Raw genomic sequence first — 21115 nt, 5'->3', positions numbered from 1 at the left:
TACAGTGGCCTTGAGCAACAGCTTTCCCCCCCTCTGGGCCTCAGTGTCCTCCCAGGAGGAGATTGTAATCTCTAACTCCCGGCCTCAAAACCTACAGGACCAGATACATACCAAACCCCTCCCCAAGCTTCCTGAAAATTTGACTATTAATGAGCCTGGCTCCTCCTTTCCTTTCAATCCCTTCATTAAATAGCTTCTGGCTAAAGTCCTTTCAACTGGAAGCAGGACCTTCTAACTTGTGCCCAAGGCAGCTCTTCCCTATCATGAGAGCTGCCCCCTTCCTCGTGGCCCAGGCAGCCGGCCTGAGCCTTAGCTTCTTAGTTCTGCTTTCCTTCTGGCCGGACCAAGGTGTGGTGGCCAAGGAGTTGAAGTTTGTGACATTGGTAAGTAGGCTTTTCTCAGTGCTTTTTCTTTAAACGCGTGTTACCAGCAGGGTCTGAAAACCAAGTGTCAGGTTTCGTTTTACCCTTGAGTTGTCTCCTGGAGACCTGGAAGTGTTCAAACTTTGAAAGTGAATAATCAAGTTTTGCAAGTTCCTCTTAATGAAGACCTAACAAGTCCTGACAAACAGGAGTTTCCCCCCTTTGCCGATGCTATTTATTTATTCATTTACTTACTTACATTACAACTGCCCGGGTACAAAGGCCTTTTGATAGCCACAGGTGGCCAGAAGCCCCAGCTAGCACTGTTGATATAGGACAACCTAAAGTAGCTTCATCCACTTTAATGATTATTAGTTTATAACCCAAAAAACAGTCGTTTTTTGAATTAAGCAGACCCCTCCCCTTTTATTTATCAGGAAATTGGAAAATATATTTGTAAACAGCCTTTGAAGCTTGAAAGAGAAACAAAACTCAGAGTTTTAGGGTAACTTCCTGATATATGGGTTTCCTGATATATAGAATTGGTTACCCTTTAAAATCAGGCTTATTCTACACCTGTGATATCTGTGACAAAACATGGAAAAAACAGGGGGTGCTTAATGCATGATGTCAGCAAAAGAAAATGTACTGTTGGCATCAATTATAGATGGCACGAGGGTTTGAAAAAAAGTAAGGATTTACCACTTTACATACGAGCCCGGGCATTAATACTCTGTATCTCTTGGTTTCTTTGATTTTCAGTCTCTATTTCTCTTTTTTCTCTGTTTCAATCTGTCCCTCTGCCTCGGTCACTCTTCTTGTCTTTCACAGCTTCTCTTGCTCTCTTTCTCTTCCTCCCATAGTTGATTTTGCTATGGTGAAAGTGGGCAGATAAATAAGTAAATTTTCTTTCCATAAGAAATAGCCAAAATATATTTTTATAATTTGGGCAAAGTCACCTTTAACTTAAAAATTACACCTGAAACTCCAATTTTCTCAATTTGATGTATTCAGAATTCCCTTCTTTCTACAGAACATCTCATGGCCATAAAAAAACCAAACCCAGTGCTATCGAGTCGATTCCGACTCATAGCGACCCTATAGGACAGAGTAGAACTGCCCCATAGAGTTTCCAAGGAGCGCCTGGTGGATTGGAACTGCCAACCCTTTCGTTAGCAGCCGTAGCACTTAACCGCTGCGCCACCAGGGTTTCCCTCATGGCCATACGCTTATTATGTAAATCATGATTCTTAGCCCAGTAAATGCTTACTAGTCATGAGTCAGTAATACAGAGAAAAAGAGAGAAAAGCAGAAAAGTGTTATCACCAATTAATTACAAATGACTGCCAGGCTTCTGTGCTGAAAAAAACTATATAGTGCTGTGTAGTTTCTATAGGGAAACCCAGGTGAGCTAGGCTTTTACTTCTTTCCTTGAGTTCTTTGCCAACGTGTGCTTTAAACAAGCATAGAGAATCTGCAGAAATTATGCTGCCAACATTGTAGGCCTGCAACAAGCTGGCTCAGTGGCAAGCCTCCTTGAGATATTACAGCAAAATCCCAGGCCACTGCATATGATAGGTTGTCTTCCTCCGTGCTTTACCCATGGCCCAGGCTAACAAACATTCCCTGGTTACCAAGGTGATTGTGGTTTTCCTCTCCCCACTCTCGGTTAACATGTGCTCAGGAACTACGGGTTAATTCTTCTCCAAGCAAAACAAAATTACAAAGGTAAATCTCTTGGAACTAAAAAATTAACACAAATTTTGTACAAAGCTAATGTTAACTATTTTTCTTACTACAGCTTCCTTCCATTAATGGTAGATGAAGGTCAACTTAATTCATCTTTTTTAGCCCTTACAAAACAACTTCTAATCTCAGGACTTAAGTCAGAAGATATAATTTTCTTTTGATTATAAAGAACATTTAACTATCCATGGTTAAATTATATATACAGGACAATCCTTAGAATATTATTGGGAGAATGAGAACAAAAGCAAAGTATGTCTGATTAAAAGGGGTAATATTAATGATAATAACCAATAAATAGTCAGTTGGGTGCTTACTACATGCCAGGCACTGTCCTGAGAGTGCCATTTGTATTATGTTCTATAATCTTCCCCAAAACCCTACAAGGTAGGGTTGCCAGATAAAAAACAGAAGGCCCAGTTCAACGGAGTTTCATATAAAACAGTGAGTAATTTTTTAATATAAATATGTCCCATGTAATATGTGGATGTCCTGGGGGTTTTTTTAATTTGCTAAACCTGGCAACTATAAAGTGTAGGGAACTATTCAAATCCCTGTTTTACAGATGAAGAATTCAGGTACAAAGAGGCTAAGCAACTTGCTGGCCACCCACCTGGAATGGTGGAGGCAGGATTTGAACACAGGCTGTCTGACCCCAGAAAAAGTGCTAATCATTAGCTCTGTTCTGTTCCTGCTTGTGGTAGCTGTGCCCACGGGCCCAGCACGTGGAGCTGGTCTGAGATCCCCCTTGGTGGTCTGCTGTGGTGATGACTCAAAATCAGCAGGTGTTTTCCTTGCTTTTTCTTTGTCATCCAGGAAAAGCAAATCTTCCCCATTTCCAAAAAGCTGCTCTTGGCAGGAAGAGCAGGAAACTGTCTTAGGCTTTTGTTCTCTCTCGTGAGCAGAGCCACAACATGGTCTTTTAAATCAGATTCCTCCAACTGTGGTCCATGAAACACTAGTTTGACAAGTTGTTAACAGGTGTTGCTTGGGGGGAAAAAAAACTCAATGGTCAAGTCCGTTTTGGGGACAGAACGTAGGTTAAACAAGATAATTCTCTTTATTGCAGGACTCCTCAGAGCAGAGGTCTGGCTGGGGGGGTTAGGGGAGCAGGTAGTGCATGCCTTGGGCACTGCTTGAGGAGAAGCACTAATTAGCAGTTTCTATTGGCCATCAGTTTCCATCGCCAGCTGCAAAGAGACCGTTCCGCAATATAACACTAATTGCCATAGGCCTTTTTTTCCGTAGTTAGGCCCCTGCCTCAGTCTTCAATATGCTAGCATGCACTGTGACTTTCAAAGAAAGGATCGCATAAATCCTATGTCCTAAGTTTAAACTACGGAATCCATTTCTTCTTATTTCCACAGCGCCCCCTAGAAAATACTTAGGGAATTGCTATATTATGGAAATTTTTATATACTTACAAAATAGAATAGTAAGTAAGCATGGTGAATCTTGATGTACCCATCAACCAGCTTCAGTAGCTATCAACTCACGGCCAACCTGTCTCATCTCTATGCCCATCCGTTCTCCACACAAGCCCACTAGGTTATTTTTGAAGCAATCCCATATATCCTAGCAGTCCATTCAGAAATAGAAAACTGCTGTTTTAAAGCATTCGCTCTCCCCTGAGACAGGGAAAAACTACAAGTTCAGGTGCCCTCAGACACAAAAATTCCATCTCATTCTACTAGAGTTTTATAAAGAAAGGGAGGATGAGCCACTCTTCTTGTTCTTCCTGGTTGACCAGGTGGAAGTCTTACTCAAGTTATGTGGCATTTCTTGATGGAGATAGCCTCCAAACTCTATGCACCTGGTCTTACACCTGGATGGCTAACTTCCATATTGTGGTTGGCAAATCCAAACACGATGCCAGCCATTACACATTTCCAGGGACAGCGGACTTTCCAGGTTCTTCCTCACTGCTCTTGGAAAAAGAACAATTGGCAAGTTACTCCTCAGGCTGGTAGTCCAATCCTGTTATAAATTTTCTAATGCTATTTTCACAAATCAAAGTCGAAGGCCACAACTTAGAAAAGCACTGAACTTTCGTTAATTCCAGTTCCACCATCATTTACCAGCTATGGAATCACAGACAGGCTGCTTAATACAGCTGGGTCTCAGATTCCTCAAACTGAAACTTGGAGAAAGTGATCATAACTATGCTTCCCACATCACAGCGTTGTTTTTAGGATGAACGGAGTGATATGCATATGAAAGCTCGAACCACAACGCAAACAGAAGGTGGTGCTGTTGGTCATCAGTCTAAAATAGAAGCTTTCCAACTTTTCTAGATAAAATCTAGATGACTTAATTATTCTCGAATGAAATTTAAAGGGAACAAGGAAGAGAGAAACAGAAGGTATTAAATGGTTATTATGTCTACTAGATCCTTTAGGCTAACCACTTAACTTGTTTATACTCAAGCCTTCACATCTATGAACTCTGTCTTGGGGTAGATGAACTTCTGTGGTCAAATGTGGCTTGAGGGAGGGAGAGGCTGGAAGTGAGAGCAGCAAGGGGCTGCTGCTACAGTTCAAGCAAAGCATAACTAAGGCCTAAATTGGATCAGAGAGCAGTAGAACTGAAAAAGGAGGGACAACTTTCTTTAAAGAATTGTAAAGGTAGAATCCCTGTGGGTTGAATGTAAGTATTAAGGAAGAGGGAGAAACCGAAATGACCCTAATTTTCTAATTTGGGTTATTGGAAAAATGATGATGCTACGGAGGTAAGATACATAAAAGGCGTTAAACACTTGAAATTCTTAAAAAGGAATGTGAGGTAAAAACCAAAGAAGTTTATAATTTTGTATACTATACAATACAATGTAGCACAGTAGTTAAGAGTGCAAGGTCAAGAATCAGACCATCTGGGTTTAAATGCAGCTCAACCCCTCACTCCCATATGAGTTTCTATGAGTAACAACTTATCTGTGCCTCAGTTTCATCATCAGTGAAATGGGGATAATAATAACTCATGGAGTTGTTATGAGGTTTAAATGAATCAATACATAAAAAACACTTACAAGCCCATTTGGTAAAGGCCCCAAACATTGTAACTATTATAATCTACCTAATCTTACATCGTTTTATCCCACGCGTGTTTTTTATAATGTTCACATAACCAGTTCATTAAAATGCCCGGGTGTTTTTGTTTTCTATTCGTGCCTTTTATTCTCAAAAGAATGAAGGATTTAACATGGCTTTTTTAAGTTTGATCAGTTTTCTTCTCAGCTTTGGGCCCAATAAAGACACCTGGAGAAATATACATTCAAATGTGACTCCAGGAGTTCTACAGGTTTTACCCATTTCAGCCACGGTCTGTCTTACTGACCCCTTGACTTACTGGTCATTTGCTTTATAACTTTTGATTAGGATACTGAACAGACTATTGACCTTCCTTTTATTTGTCTTCGTTTTCATTTTTTTATATTTGAACAATACCTTCAAACAGAAGTATGAAATTCTCAAGGCCTATACATTCTTTTTTTTTTTTTTCACTTCTGTTAAAATAAGTGAAATTATAGCTACCTTAATGGGCGCATCCACTTGATGCCAGGATCTTTACTTTTTATATTTCGTCATCCCAAAATTACCCTACTAAGCCCGTAACAGTATCTAGGTGTTACCTACAAGAAATAAAAAGACAGTTGGAGCTTTGGTGTACTGGGTGCTGGGAACTTGAGAGGTAGCCATTTTTGGTGGTACATTTAGAACTTCTGAGTTGCTTTATAAAAGACGTACCAGATAAAACTCTCTACTGGAAAACAAAAACTAGGGTTCCTTTCTCAGCTTACAAACTGCCCAACCACCTCTCTTCCTTGCTCTATGGCTCCCTAATGGCTGGAGCTAAGTGGCCGCAATTGAGTCCCCATGTGGTACAAATAGTTAATGTACTTGGCTGCTAACCAAAAGACTGGAGGTTTGAGTCCACCCAGAGGCTCCTCAGTGGAAAGTCTTGGCCTTCTACTTCTGAAAAATCACCCATCGAAAATCCTATGGAGCACAGTTCTACCCCAACAAATGTGGGGTCGCCGTCAGTCAAAATTGACTCAATGTAACTGAAAGGAGCAGCAAAGCTGTGGAGATCTGCAGTTCTTCAAAGACCTTTGCTGGAGAGACTCCCCGTGAACTGAGTGCTTGCGCCAAGCCAAGTAGGAGCTCAGCTCAGTTTGCTTACTTAAGACTCTCCACAGTTTTATGCCAATGCCGTTTGCATGTTTTCAGAGTGGTGAAACTGGTCAGGAAGATTGTATTTGGCTCAAGATGTGTTTGTTTCAATCAACCAGGTTGCCACTATGGGCACCTGAAGCTTTCAAAATACGTTAAATTAAAAGGAATAGTTAACTATCCCTCTCAGTCAGGGAAAAAAATCTGTCTTGGAAGAAGTGCGGCCAGAATGCTCCTTAGAGGCAAGGATGGCGAGACTGTGTCTTACATACTTAGGACATGAGGCCAGGAGGGATCAGTCCCTGGAGAGGGACATCATGCTTGCCAGCGTACAGGGTCAGCAGAAAAGAGGAAGACCCTCAGCAAGGTGGATGGACACAGTGGCTGCAACAATGAGCTCAAGCATAACAACTATTGTAAGGATGGCTCAGGACTGGGCAGTGTTTCATTCTGTTGTGCGTAGGGTCACTATGAGTCGCCGACTCGACGGCACCTAATAACAACAACTCAGTCAGGGAAATCAAAACGGAGAATGGATGATTATAAATTAATAGACGTGTTTCTTGGGGGAGAAGGCTATGTTTCTCTACGCTTAATTGGTAATTGCTCATTTGGCCTATATTCTGCAAACTTGTTATGTGCTATTGAGTCAGTTCAGATTCATAGTGACCCTGTGTACAACAGAACAAAACACTGCCTGGTCCTGCACCATCCTCACAATCATTGCTATGCTTGAGCCCATTGTTGCAGCCACTGTGTCAATCCATCTTGTTGAGGGTCTTCCTCTTTTCAATGATCTCTACTTTGATGCCTTTCTCAAGGAACTGGTCCCTCCTGATAATAGCATGTCCAAATTCCGTGAGACAATGTCTCACCATCTCGGCTTCTAAGGAGCATCCTGGCTGTACTTTTTCCAAGACAGATTTGTTCATTATTCTGGCAGTCCATGGTATAGTCAATATTCTTCTCCTATACCATAATTCAAATGCATCGATTCTTCTTCTGTCTTCCTTATTCATTACCCAGCTTTCACATGCATAATGAAACAACTAAAAATGCCATGGCTTGGGTCAGGCACACCTAAGTCCTCAAAGGGACATCTTTGCATTTTAACACTTCAAAAGGGGTATCGTGCAGTGTATTTGCCCAAATGCAATGTGTTGTTTGATTTCTTGACGGCTGCTTCCATGGGTATTGATTGTAGATCCTAGTAAACTGAAATCCTTGACAATTTCAGTCTTTTCTCCACTTACCATGGTGTTGCTTGTTAGTCCAGTTGTAAGGATTTTTGTTTTCTTTATGTTGAGGTGTAATCCATACTGAAGGCTACAGTCTTTGATCTTCATCGATAAGTGCTTCAAGTCCTCTTTATATTCCACAAACAAGGTTGTGTCATCTGCATATTGCAGGTTGTTAATGAGTCTTCCTCCAATCTTGATGCTGTGTTCTTCTTCATATAGCTCAATTTCTCAAATTATTTCCTCAGCATATGGATTAAGTATGATGAAAGGATACAACTCTGATGCACACCTTTCCTGGCTTTAAACTACCCAGTATCCCCTTGTTCTGTTCAAATTACTGCATCTTGGTCTATGTACAGGTTCCACATGAGCACAATTAAGTGTTCTGGAATTCCCATTCTTTGCAATATTATGCATAATTTTTTACGATCCACACAGTCAAATGTCTTTGCATAGTCAGTAAAATGAATGTCAGAAGAGACTCTGAAACTTGCTCTTGAACATAGAGCAGCTAATGCTAATGGAAGAAATGAAGTAAAAGAGCTGAACAGAAGATTTCAAAGTGCAGCTCAGGAAGACAAAGTAAAGTGTTATCATGAAATATGTAAAGACCTGGAGATAGGAAACCAAAAGGAAAGAACACATGTAGCTTTTCCTCAAGCTCAGAGAACTGAAGAAAAAATTCAAGCCTCAAGTTGCAATATTGAAGTAGTCTATGGGCAAAATACTTAATGACGCAGGAAGCATCAAAAGAAGATGGAAGGAATACAAAGAGTAACCATACCAAAAAGAATTGGGCAATATTCAACCATTTCAGGAGGTTCCATATGATCAAGAACCAATAGTATTGAAAGAAGTCCAAGGTGCACTGAAGACAATGGCGAAAAACAAGGCTCCAGGGATTGACAGAATATCAACTGGGATGTTTCAACAAATGGATGAAAGGCTGGAAGCACTCACTGTTCTATGCCAAGAAATTTGGAAGACAGCTACCTGGCCAACCAACTGGAAGAGGTCTACATTTGTGCCCATTCCAAAGAAAGGTGATCCAACAGAATGCAGAGATTGTTGAACAATATCATTAATATCACATACAAGTATATTTTTCCTGAAGATAATTCAAAAACGATTGCAGCAGTACATCAACAGGGAACTTCCAGGAATTCGATCAAGATTCAGAAAAGGATGTGGAACTGGTACCAGAATAAGGCTCTTGCCTCTCACTGGTCAAGGATGAGCAGGTAAGGCACGTAGTTTTCCACACGAGCAAAGCTTTATTGAAGAGGCTTGCAAGCAGATACGAGGAGGGCCTAGGGCAACGCTTACACCCCGCCCCGCCTCATCTCACAGAACAAAAGACAGGCCTGAGTTTTTAAAAGTTCTTGGATGGGAAAAGATTCATGTTTATTCATAGGCACAGGCGGGGATATGTTAACTAGGGTGCACATGTAGCACCTTTCCAAGATGGCCCCTGTCCCGGAGGCCTCTGGGATTAGTAGCAGGACTTATTATGGGGTGTCAAGCCTGCAGCCTCTCACTCCCTGGGTTCAATTTCCCTGCTGGGGCTGCAGCCCCTCACTGCCCCTGGTAGAAGGTCACACAGCGGTCCCAGGTGGATGTTCTGTGCATGTCCCTGGGTCTAGTTTACTCCAGCTGCTTCTGAAAGGCAACTTTAAAGAAGTTTATGGACTATTTTTAGATACCCTGCCCCATTGTTTTGGGCAATGGTTTGTTTCTGCACCCTGGCCCATTTCTGTTACTTTGTTTGCAGATTTGGGGGCCCCTCTGTTCTCTGTCTTACTAAGTCTCTAGATTCCACACTCGCTCGACCCCCTATTACCTCCCTGATGGTATAGCCTGTTTCTCTGTTACTTGCTTTTCCTCTAACCACAGCAGTCTCTTTGCTATTTCTCAAAAAGGCACCCTCCGATCTCAGAGCCTTTGCTCTCTGTCTTAGAACAAGGGATATCATTGCTGATGTCAGATGTATCTTGGCTGAAAGCAGAGAATACCAGAAAGATGTTTACATGTGTTTATGCTGCAAACTAATTTTCACTTATTGACTATCTTGTTATCTGACATTTCATATTCACAACAATAGTAAAAAATTTACTATCCAACTATATTGCAATTAATGACATACTACATCTGGCAGTAACAAATGCCGAGGTGTGAGGCAAGAATTACTGTGGCTGTGATGGTTAAGGTTATGTGTCAACTTGGCTGGGCCATGATTCTCAGTGGTTTGGCAGTTATGCAATGGTGTAATTTGGCAGTTATGTAATGATGTAGTCATCCTCCATTTTGTGATCTGATGTGGTCATCCTTCATTATCACATAACCCCGATTTTTGTGTAACAACCTGGCCTTTGGAAACTAACCATGTCGATAAGTGAGGAGTGGGTGTATTGCCATCAGAAAAGTAAGTGTATAAGATAGCTAGCTAAATGTCTGAATAATATAATAATAACAAGTATAATAATAAAGACCATATACTGAGTGCATCCTGTGAGCCCAGTACTATGCTGATGGCTTTAAATCTCATGATGCCCCTACCGGTAGATATGGATTATCTCATTCTACAGAGATGGAAATTGAGTCATGTGAAAGTTGAAGTTAAATCACTTTCCCAGGGTCACCGGGTTGTCAGTGACAAAGCCAGTGTTTGAACCCTGGCAGGGAAGATTACCCAATAAGCAAGATATGCGTGAGCTTACTTACTAATCTGTAATGCACAATTTTACCTGCTTTTCACCACATGAAACGCATGTGAAATGTGCACACAGATTAGTAAGTAAACACAATTAAGTCCCTGTGTGCTTTCCTTACTGTAAGCCCATATGCACCTTGCTTACTGGTGAATCCGCCCCGAACCCAGGTCTATCCACCCCAAAGCCTAGATCTTTTCTGCTATACACCTTCCACCCAATATAACCCACAGCTTTCCCTCCTTTCCTTTCTCATGGGGCTCTGCATTCTTCCTGGGCCCTGGGTAGAAGTCTCATTAGTGTGCCCTGCTTCTCTGTCTTCCTTACGGTGAGTGCAGGCCATATTCCCAGTCTGATTCCTTCTAGTCAGGCAGCTTTCCCGCTTACCTCTGAAGGGGCAGCCACTTGGATGACTCATTCTTCTCTGTCTGAATTATTTTACTTTTTTTTTTTTAACCAGAGGATTTATTTCTCAATTCCTAAAACAAGAAAACAAAATAGGCTTTTGTTCCCGCCAAGGTTTGTGCCTTGCGAGATTTTCACAATTTAAAGCACGCTCTAATAAAAGGCAGACTAGAGCTTAATGTCAACAGCCAAAATCCCTTCTCGGGTTTCTAGAATCACTGGAAGTTTTATGAAGCATCTGAAATTCCAAACCTGAAAGGTCAGTATGATGGTTGATGACACTCCAGTCTAGCCCAGGGGCAGACTCTCCCTTCCAGAAACAAACGCACAAATGTAGGGCATCAAAGGGAAAAATAAGAGAACCAGAAAAAGGAAGAAGAAAAGGAACACACACAGCACGCCTTGCAATAAATAAGGATAAAAAGGAAAAGCCTTGAGAAATGAGAAGATTGAAAAGAAAGTCATAATCTACCTGGAGGAACTGGTCTAATCCAGGATTCATTTATTAAAACAAATCTTTTTGGTGTGCTTACTACGTGCCAGGCCCTGCTTTGGGGAGTTAGCAGAGCATGTGACAGCAAGGCTTCTACTTTCAAGGAGTTTATTGTGGGAGAGGGAGCCAGATATTTAAAAAATAAGTGAATTAAACAAAACATGAAAATATCAGGGATGAAAGTAAAATAGATGCGATAGAGACAGAGCAGGAGTTACTTTATATCAGGTGGTCAAGCGAGGTGGATCTGTAAAGGTTTTGTTTTTCAGCACAGACCTGAATGTAGTGATTGTGCCAGGAGGCAAACTGGAAGTGAAGGATATTTCAGGCAGACAGAACATCAAGGACAAAGGCCCTGAGTCTGGCCCTCAGAGTTAAGGTATCGGAACAGCAGGAGTGCCAGTGCGGCTGAAGCATGATTAGCAAGAGGGAGGATAAGGTAAGGTAAGGGCATCAAGGTGGGCAGAGGCCAGATCAGGTAGGGAAATCTGGACAGCTCACTTAATCTCTTTCAGCCTCGCTTTCCTTAAGTGCTCAGTGCAGCAATGGTGCCAACCTGTCCCCACGGTAGGGTTGTAAGAACTCAACAAGATAGCAAGGGAAAGAATTCTACAAACTATGCAGGGTTGAACAAATGTAACGTGTTATATTTATCTTGAATGTATCCTTAATGCAATTACCACTAGCACTGCAAATAGTACTCCCACTAATATATTTTTTAGTTTCTAAAGGATATTATAAAGTCCCTGGGTGGAGCAAAGGAGCCCAAGTGGCACAGTGGTTAAAGCGACTGACTGCTAACCGAAACCACCAGCGGTTCTGCGGGAGAAAGATGTGGCAGTCTGCTTCCATAGCGATTTACAGCCTTGGAAACCCTACGGGGTTGCTATGGGGCAGAATTGACTCGAAGGTAGTAGGTTTGGTTTTTGGTCTGAGTGGTGCAAATGGTTAAAAGCTTGGCTGCTAACCGAAGAAGTAGAAGTTCTAGTCCACCCAGAGGTACCTCGGAAGAAAGGCCTGGCAATCTACTTCCAAAAAATCAGCCATTGAAAACCCTTATGGAGCACCATTCTACTCTGACACACGCATGGGGTTACCATGAGTCAGAATCGACCCAACAACAATTGGCTTTTGTTTGTTTTAAAGCATTTCATAAACTATGATTGCTAGGCTGAGAACAAAGATTATAAATTTGGCCGAGCAGCAGTGAAGAACATTGTCCTACCACAGACTTAAAAGAATGCCTAGGTATAGTCTGAGGGCTCCATTTTGAAAATGGCTCTGCTGGGATTTCCCTTTATGTGTGTATACGCGCACACACACAGGCACACTTTAATTTCCAGCACAGGTGTGGGAGATGGTTTGTTAAGTGTTTCTGTGCACTCACAGCACGTTTGAGCCATTACTTTGGAAACCCTTATAACCTACTGAAATGAAGGGGATTTCAATTATTTCTGACCTATAAGGACAAAGTGAGCAAGCTGGCTCCAAGTCTCAGGATTATGTTCCGGGTGCTTACTCCTTAAAACACGCTCCTCTAAGGTGACCACACTTGTTTTCTCTCCCCAGGCCATTCAGTTAGTATAACCTCCATTTTATTTTTAAGCACGGTACATAGTGGTGCCTTCAGGCTTCTTTCTTACCTTAAGCTTTGGTTTCTTTCTTTTTTTTTTTTTTAATTGTGTTTTAGGTGAAAGTTTACAGAAGAAACTAGCTTCTCATTAAACAATTAGTATATACATTGTTTTGCGACATTGGTTGCCAGCCCCACAACATGTCAACACTCTCCCCATCTTGACCTTGGGTTCCCTATTACCGGCTTTCCTGTTGCCTCCTGCCTTCTTGTCCTTGTCCCTGGGCTGGTGTGCCCCTTTAGTCTCTTTGTTTTATGGGCCTGTCTAACCTTTGTCTGGAAACCCTGGTGGCATAGTGGTTAAGTGTTGGGCTGCTAACCAAAAAGTCAGCAGTTGAAATCTACCAGGTACTCCTTGGAAACTCTGTGGGGCAGTTCTACTCTGTTCTACAGGGTCACTCTGTGTCGGAACCAACTCAATGGCAACGGGTTTTTAACCTTTGTCTGAAGGGAGTGACTTCATTACTGATCAAGGTTTGGTTTCTTCTGATGCAAAAGAAAGAAAGAAACAAACAAAAACCCTTCAAATCTTCGATAAAAAGAATACATGGAATAGAGTTTAAACAGAAGCTCCAGGTCCCATATTGTCCGGATTTAGGTGGTAGGAGTCTGAGGGGTTTGTATGAGCATGGAGAAATGAACCTACTACCTGTGGTTAAGAATGTTGGCTTTGCAGAGGAGGCCAGAAGCTGGCCGAATGGACACGAAAATAGAGAGTGGAGGGAAGGAGTGTGTGTCTCATTAGGGGGCGAGCAATTAGGCAAGGTGTATATAAGTTTTGTATGAGGGGCTAACTTGATTTGTAAACTTTCACTTAAAGCACAATAAAATTTTTTTAAAAGTTGACTTTGGAGACACACAATAAATCCAAGCCCTACCAGTTACAAGCTCTGCGACCTTGGGCAGGTCACTTAACTAAGGTCAATTTCCCGGTTTCCGAAATAGAAATAATAATAGTAACTGCCTTGTAGAACTGGTGAGAGGATTAAATGCATGAAAAACACTTAGCACAGTTTCTGGGACAAAGCGAGTGTTCAAACAATGTTGAGGAGCTATTGTTGTCGTTGTCATTGTAGGCTGGTAGGAAGCATTTTCATTTATTTTACTAGAATGTCTCTCTTCTGATTTCTCTTTGCCTAACTCAGTGGCTCTCAACTGGGGGGTGATTTGGCCCCCACTGGACATTTAGCAATGTCTGGAGACATTTTTGTTGTTACGACTAGGGGGGATGCCACTGGCACCTAGGAGGTAGAGGCCAGCAATGCTGCTGAATGTCCTAAAACGCACAGGATAGCCCCCCACAATAAAGAATTATCTGATCCAAAATATCAGTAGTGCTGTGGTTGAGAAACCCTGAAAACTAAACAATGTAAGGGTTGTAATTGCCTGAAACCATGTAACTTTAGTAACTCATATCTGGGAAAGTATTTTGCACAATTACCTGGGATCTGTTACAGGACCCTAGTTCGTGGCAACCCATGCACAACAGAACAAAGTGGTGCCCATTTATGCTGCAGATTGGACCATTGTGATCCATAGGGTTTTCACTGGCTAATTTTCAGAAGGAGATCACCAGGCCTTTCTTCCTAGCCTGTCTTAGTCTAGAAGTTTGCTGAAACCTGTTCAGCAGCATAGCAACACCCAAACCTCCCCTGATGGATGAGTGGTGGCTGCACATGAGGCAAATTGACGGGGAATCAAACTGGGTCCCCCACACAGAAGGTGAGAAGTCTACCGCTGAACTACCAATGCCAACCCAGGATCTAGAAAGTTTAAAATGTGTTTTGATTGTGGAAGGAAAAGCATTAGGGTTAGCCTTGATAATTCCTGATCTTGACCCAGTCACCTCTAGTGACTAGCAGCTATAAATACTCACCAGACAATACACAGCCATTCTTCCCTCCAGGAGGGGACCATTCATGGCAGTAATTCTTTATCTGACCAAAGTGGTTTCATGGGATCCACTGAGTCCTTGTGCCTCTGCTTTCTGCAGCTTGGTCTACTGAGTTTCTAAACCCTCATCAGTTTAGGGGACCAAAAGATCAGTTTTCCTCAGACACCAGAGACGCCAGCTCAGGACTTAAAAACCTGCCCCACTTCCCTAGAATCTCACCTCAAGCATGACTAAAGTTGGAGACCGTTCCTTATTCAGTGTCTACTGAATTGTTTTATAGGATTTCAGAAGAGCAGCCTCTTGGCTTTATTTTCCAAATGAGCATCTTATCTAGGAAGCGTACGTGACAGGGGTGGGAAATCTCAGATGATGCAAGGTTGTGTAGCCCTCCTCCACATTAAAACATCTGCTGTAGACTTCATCTTGCACTTGAGTGTTCTTCTTTCCTTATCTTTTGCTGATAAAATAGCTGTGTTTGGCTTGGCATTCAGCTCGGCATGTTAGAATCCAAGTACCAAGGTTTCAAAAGTTCATGCTACTCTCCCCAAAGAGTGTCTTCTTAAAGTATTGAGAATTAGCTTTTCCAGTCTCCCCACCCACAATTCCTTTACCTCTATTCCCCTAAAAACTAACAGATCATTGGCTCAAAATGGTTACCAAATCTTAGGTGCCTTTCTTCAAGATAAAACCTTGGTGGCGTAGCGGTTAAGAGTTTGGCTGCTAGCGAATAGGCCAGCAGTTCAAATCCACCAGCCACTCCTTGGAAACCCTATGGGGCAGTTCTACTCTGTCCTATAGGCTTGCTATGAGTCCGAATCAACTCAACAGCCATGTTTTTTTTTTCTTTAAGACAAGGAGCCCTGGTGGCACAGTGGCTAAAGCACTCAGTTGCTAACCAAAAGTTTGGTGGTTCGAACCCACCAGCCGCTCTGAGGAAGAAGGATGTGGCAGTCTGCTTCTGTAAAGATTTACAGCCTTGAAAGTGCTATGAGGCAGTTCTCTTCTGTCCTACAGGGTCGCTATGAGTCCAAATCAACTCAATGACAGTGGGTTTTCTTTAAGACAAAATACTTGCAGTTAAAAGCCACTGTTTTATTACATGTAAAAAAAAAAAAAAATTAAAGCCATTACTGCTGTAGCCCTAATTAAGGGAGATATACTTCTCATCAGAGTTTGCGGCAATAAAGTGATCTTGCTAAGCTTTGTGTTTCTCCTTGCTCTATCTGACGTATCTGATCTCCGAGTATATCCATGCATATCTAATGGGTTAATCATCTTGATTCTTCTACTACCTAAAACACAGGGAAAGTGCTAGTGACCTTAGAACAGTGGTTCTTAACCTTAGATTTACCTGGTGAGGCTTAAAAATCCTGATACCCTGGTTGCACCCCAGACTAATTAAACCAAAATCTCTTGGGATGGGGCCCAGTCCTTGGTGTTTTTAAAGTCCCCAAGTCATTCCAATGGGCACCCAAGGCTGAGAAACAATGGTTTAGAAGAAACTCTATTATAATGTGCAGAAGAAATTTGACGCATTACCGTCTCACATCTATTTTCAGTTGTTTCGACATGGAGACCGAAGTCCCATTGAAACCTTTCCTAACGACCCCATTAAAGAATCCGAATGGCCACAAGGATTTGGCCAACTCACGAAGGTTGGTTGAATTTTCAGCTAAAAGTTTTTAAGTTTGTGGGGGAAATGTGCACAGAGTTGTTTGTTTCACTATTTTTTTACTCAGTTGGCTTTATTAAAGCATAAATGATGTGCAAGGACAAAAGAGGAATATATGAGTTTAGAGATGCTGAAGACAGCCAAGAGATACTCACAAGCCAGCTTCACCAGTGCAAGTAAAAAATAGTTTTATAAACAATAAGGTGAATCAACAGGGCTGGGAAAACATGGTTCCTCTGGAAGTGCCAGTATCAGAATTTCATTTCTTGTCAGCTAGATAAATTGGAATTAGCCTTTCTGATGAGTGATCACATAAACACAGGGATTCCCACCTACAGAGCACACACAAGGAGGAAGTGAACTGGGTAAACAAGGCATCTGCCACCACTGTTCCAGTATTTTCTTCTCTACCCGCCTTCACTTATAAGATTGGACAGCTCTTCTATTTGGAGCCACCAGGTCAAGCGCTTTGCTTCTGTCCTGTCCAAAGCACCGTTTAAACACATTAAGATAATGTCATAGAATGCTTAGAGCTGATGTTTCCAAAACTAGTGTTTTAATCTTGGCTAGACGTTGGAATTACTTGGAGTGCTTTAAGAAAAAATACCAGTGTCTGCCTTGGAGAGTCTTACTTAATTGGCCTAGTGTGTTTCTGGGCTTTGGAATTTTTAAAAGCTCCTCAATTTATCAGTTGATTCTAGTGTGTAACCAAGGCTGAGAATTACTGCCCGAACTCGACCCGATGTTTCCTAGAGAAGGAAATAATCTCAAAAAACCTCTCTTTCATAGAGCTCAGAGAGGTTATTTGAGGTCAGCATCTTCTGTCTTCTAGGTCACAGCTCTTTCCACTATAGCCTATCTAGCTTCCGGCATTTTGAATGAGAGAAGGGTTACAAAAATTCAGATTTGCTTCTTAATATCTATGTCTCTTAGAGACTCCTGTTCCCTTGCTATGCTTTTCCAATAAGACAAAAAGATTCTTCTGGACTGTTGGGTTTGGATTCTCCTCCTGGGAGTCCTTGACTAGCCACCAAGTTTCTCTAAAGCAGTGTCCCTCAAACTCCCACATCCAAATGAATCACTTGGGGATCTTACTAAAATACAAGTTCTGAATCAGCACATTTCACGCCGGACCTGAGATTCTGCATTTCTAACAAACTCCCTGGTAATGCTGATGCTGCTGATACATGGACCACTCTTAATGTAACAAGGGTCTAGAGCTAAAATTACTGCCCTGGGCCAGGTACTTCCAACCCACATATCGACAAGATGATGTCTCTCTAGGTCAGTGATTCTCCAAGAGTGGTCCCCGGACCAGCCGCATCATCACCTGGGAACTTGTCAGAAATGTACATTCTTGGGCCCCAACCCAGACCTACTGAATCAGAAACTTTAGGGTTGGAGCCCAGCAATCTGTGTTTATGTGAACCCTCCAGGTGATTCTGTGCACATTAAAGTTTGAAAACCGCTGCTTGATACGGAAGAAGGAGCCCTGGGGTGCAGTGCTTAAGCACTCGGCTGCTAACCAAAAAGTCAGCAGTTCAAACCTACCGGCTGCTCCACAGGAGAAAGCTGTAGCAGTTTGCTCCTGTAAAGATTTACAGCCTAGGAAATCCTATGGGACTGTTCTACTCTGTCCTGTAGGGTCGCTATGAGTCAGAATTGACTCAATGACAATGAGATTTTTTGGTTTTTATGCAAAAAAGAACTATTTCCTCAAAACTGAGCTGTAAGTTAGAACAGCAATTAGACCCAAAGTACCTGCTTCTTCAGCTACTCAGTTCATGCGGAAAGCCCACAAACCTCAAAACGCACCTTATTCCTTTACTGCCCACATCTCCATCCTAGATGGGCAGTGGTGACAGTGGTGGCCAGGCGTGACAAGCCAAATGAGTGAGTGCCACTGAGTGGCAGCCACAGTGACAGCCACAGTGACCATGTCCTCTGACTCCTGGAGCTCTGGCGAGGCTCTGGATTAAAGACAAACTTGAATGTAATGTTTCCCGAAGCGTGGTGCTCTATGACCTGCATCTGAATTTCTTGGGGCACTTGTTAAAATGCAGATTCCAGGGCCCCGCCCAGGATCTAATGAGCTGGAATCTCTAGGGGAGAGCTGAGTAATTTCATTTCAACAAGCACCCCCAGATAATTTTGCTGCTGATGCATAGTAAGGGTTTGAGGACCACTGAGCTAATGCATCGCTTCTTAGTGATTACTGCGCATCAGAACCACTCAGAGAGCTTGTTAGAAAAAGATTCCTCAGCTCCACCCCCCAAAGATTCTGGTTCAGTAGGCCAAGGTTGGGCCCCAAGGATTTGATTTCTAACAGGCTCTCAGGTAATGCCACTACTGCTTGTCCACAGACCACACTTCGAGTATCAGACTCTAATTTTTTATGAGCCAAGCTTAAACTCTGAGGATAATAAAATGACTGTACCCAGAGGATTTTAAGATTCATTTAGTCAACTCTTATCAGATGGTTGAATTCTTGTACAAAAGAATGCTTTACTAACACAGATCTCACTACCACACCATTTACTTAGATCAGTCGCCACCTACTTATTAAGCACCTACTGTATGCAAGGTGGAAACCCTGGTGGTGTAGTCGTTAAGTGCTACGGCTGCTAACCAAAAGGTCGGCAGTTCGAATCCAGCAGGCGCTCATTGGAAACTCTATGGGGCAGTTCTGCTCTGTCCTCTAGGGTTGCTATGAGTCGGAATCGACTCGATGGCACGGGGTTTGGTTTTTTTCGGTATGTGCAAGGTGCTGTTAAGTGCTAATGAAGGTGAGTGACTTTTTTCAGGGAGACCTAACTAAACTTCAGAGCTCTTTTCTTGTTTTCATGTCAGCAGATGTTGTTATTGTGGGGCTATTAGAGCACAGGTTGTTCATTCTTCATGTACAGTGAGGAGAGATGAGACAAATGTCTATGACAATTTAATTCATAGAGCCTACTTTCACTAACTTTTGTTTCCCCCCGCCCCCATAGGTGGGAATGAAGCAACATTACGAACTTGGAGAATATATGAGGAAAAGATATGAAAAATTCTTGAATGGGTCTTATAAACGTGAACAGGCAAGTTGGAGAGCTAAGAACTGGAACCTCGACCCTTGAAAGAATTTAACATAATGCTGCCTATGTGAAAAGTCCCTTGCCTGTTTTCCAAACAACTTATACAAAGCAGAAGTCTTGTTTATAAATAGTCTCCTTTTTATACAATTATTGTTTCTAAAAATTTATGAATATAAGTACAAAATTTTATGAAAATCTGTGCTAAATACCTCAGTTTGGCAAGTAGCCGACACTTAATTAGCTGCTTGTCAATTCAACTATTGCCCTCTTTTGTAACAAATTGCATCTTTTGTAACAGATATTGTGATCAAAGATGCTACCACAATGACTATCAATATTTTGGTGTGGTTGCCCTGCTGTTTCTCAAATACCCCATCAGCTCCATTAAAAAAAAAAAACCCCAGTCCCTCTCAGTAAGCTTTTGCTTTGATTTTTCCGTTCTAGGTTTATATTCGAAGCACAGACATTGACCGAACTTTGATGAGTGCCATGTCAAACCTTGCAGCCCTGTTTCCCCCAGAGGGCATCAGCGTCTGGAATCCTAACCTACTCTGGCAGCCCATCCCAGTGCACACGGTGGCTACTTCTGAAGATCGGGTCAGTATACTGGGAAAACCAAGAGTCTCCATTTTTACACATACACACAGACACAGACAGACAGACAGACAGACACACAGACAGACAGACACACAGACACAGACAGACACACAGACACACAGACAGACACAAACGCAGACAGACACACACACAGACACACACACACACGAGTCTCCCAGTGTTCTGCCTTCCGCTTCGCAGGCTATGCGTGCCCCACACGATCTTTTTCTCCCGGCATAATATACTCAAATCTGTCTTCCCACCTACCACATCTCCCCCCAGTGAAAATCCCCATTCCTAGGTAAAGAAGAAAGGAAGATTTGGGTACATAATTGCTGCCGTTGTAGGGTAAAAAACATCACAAAGTTTAGTAAAGCAAAAAGAAAGTTTTATTCAGAATGTGTTCAAAATGGCAAAAGTGGGAAACGGACAAGCATGCTGCCAGAGCCATGTCTGCCCATGTTCAAGGAAATATTACAGAATAAGCAAAATTGGGAAAACAGACAAGCATGCTGCTGCAGCCATGTCTGCCCCAGTCCAAGGAATGTTACAGAACCATCAGTATAAACATTATAAATGGGCAGAATCATTGAAAGCTTCACCTTTTCACAAATTGGTTAGAAACTGTGATCCTACATTTTAAATTGTCTTTCTTAACAATCACTGGTACAGGTTTCAGTAACCACAGTCAGGAGGGTCTTCACTGACTCAACAAATTTTCTATTCGCTAAATGCTAATAGAAAAAGATAAGAGTGCAAAATCTGCAAAATCTTTTGTGTTCCGGTTGACTGGCTTACATGAAAGGTTCCCTAAAAGATATTTTCCAAGATTATCCTAGCTACTGTTTTTATACCTCAGGGCCCAGTTAATGTTGCCTTGTGAGTCCTTTGAGTCCCGCTCCAGCTGGGTCACATTCTCTATGCTCAAGGACAGGGAATAATGACTCCAATATTATCTCCTAAATCACTGCCCAACACTTTTTATACGTGTCATATTTACCTTTCATAACAACCTTGGATGGACAATATTATTGTTCTCTTTTTACAGGCAGCTCAACCAAAAATCAAACTCTCTGCCATCAAGTCGATTCTGACCCATAGTGAAGCTTTAGGACAGAGTA

At 42.1% G+C, this 21115-nt stretch overlaps 1 protein-coding gene across 1 annotated transcript in view; it reads left to right on the top strand.

Annotated features, from left to right (window-relative positions):
- Positions 1-244: 244 nt before the first annotated feature.
- The window catches only part of ACP3 (acid phosphatase 3), a 72037-nt gene continuing 51166 nt past the window's right edge, over positions 245-21115 (top strand). The window contains exons 1-4 of the mRNA XM_049870894.1: positions 245-383; positions 16211-16306; positions 19314-19400; positions 19842-19994. Of these exons, the coding sequence (XP_049726851.1) occupies positions 264-383; positions 16211-16306; positions 19314-19400; positions 19842-19994 (456 nt within the window). The 5' untranslated portion in view covers positions 245-263. The remainder of the gene's footprint in view (positions 384-16210; positions 16307-19313; positions 19401-19841; positions 19995-21115) is intronic.

Source organism: Elephas maximus, chromosome 27 (genome assembly GCF_024166365.1).
Source record: "Elephas maximus indicus isolate mEleMax1 chromosome 27, mEleMax1 primary haplotype, whole genome shotgun sequence".
Taxonomy (NCBI): Eukaryota; Metazoa; Chordata; class Mammalia; order Proboscidea; family Elephantidae; genus Elephas; species Elephas maximus.
The sequence above is the reverse complement of the archived record's forward strand: the minus strand, read 5'-3'. Positions and strand labels throughout refer to the sequence as shown.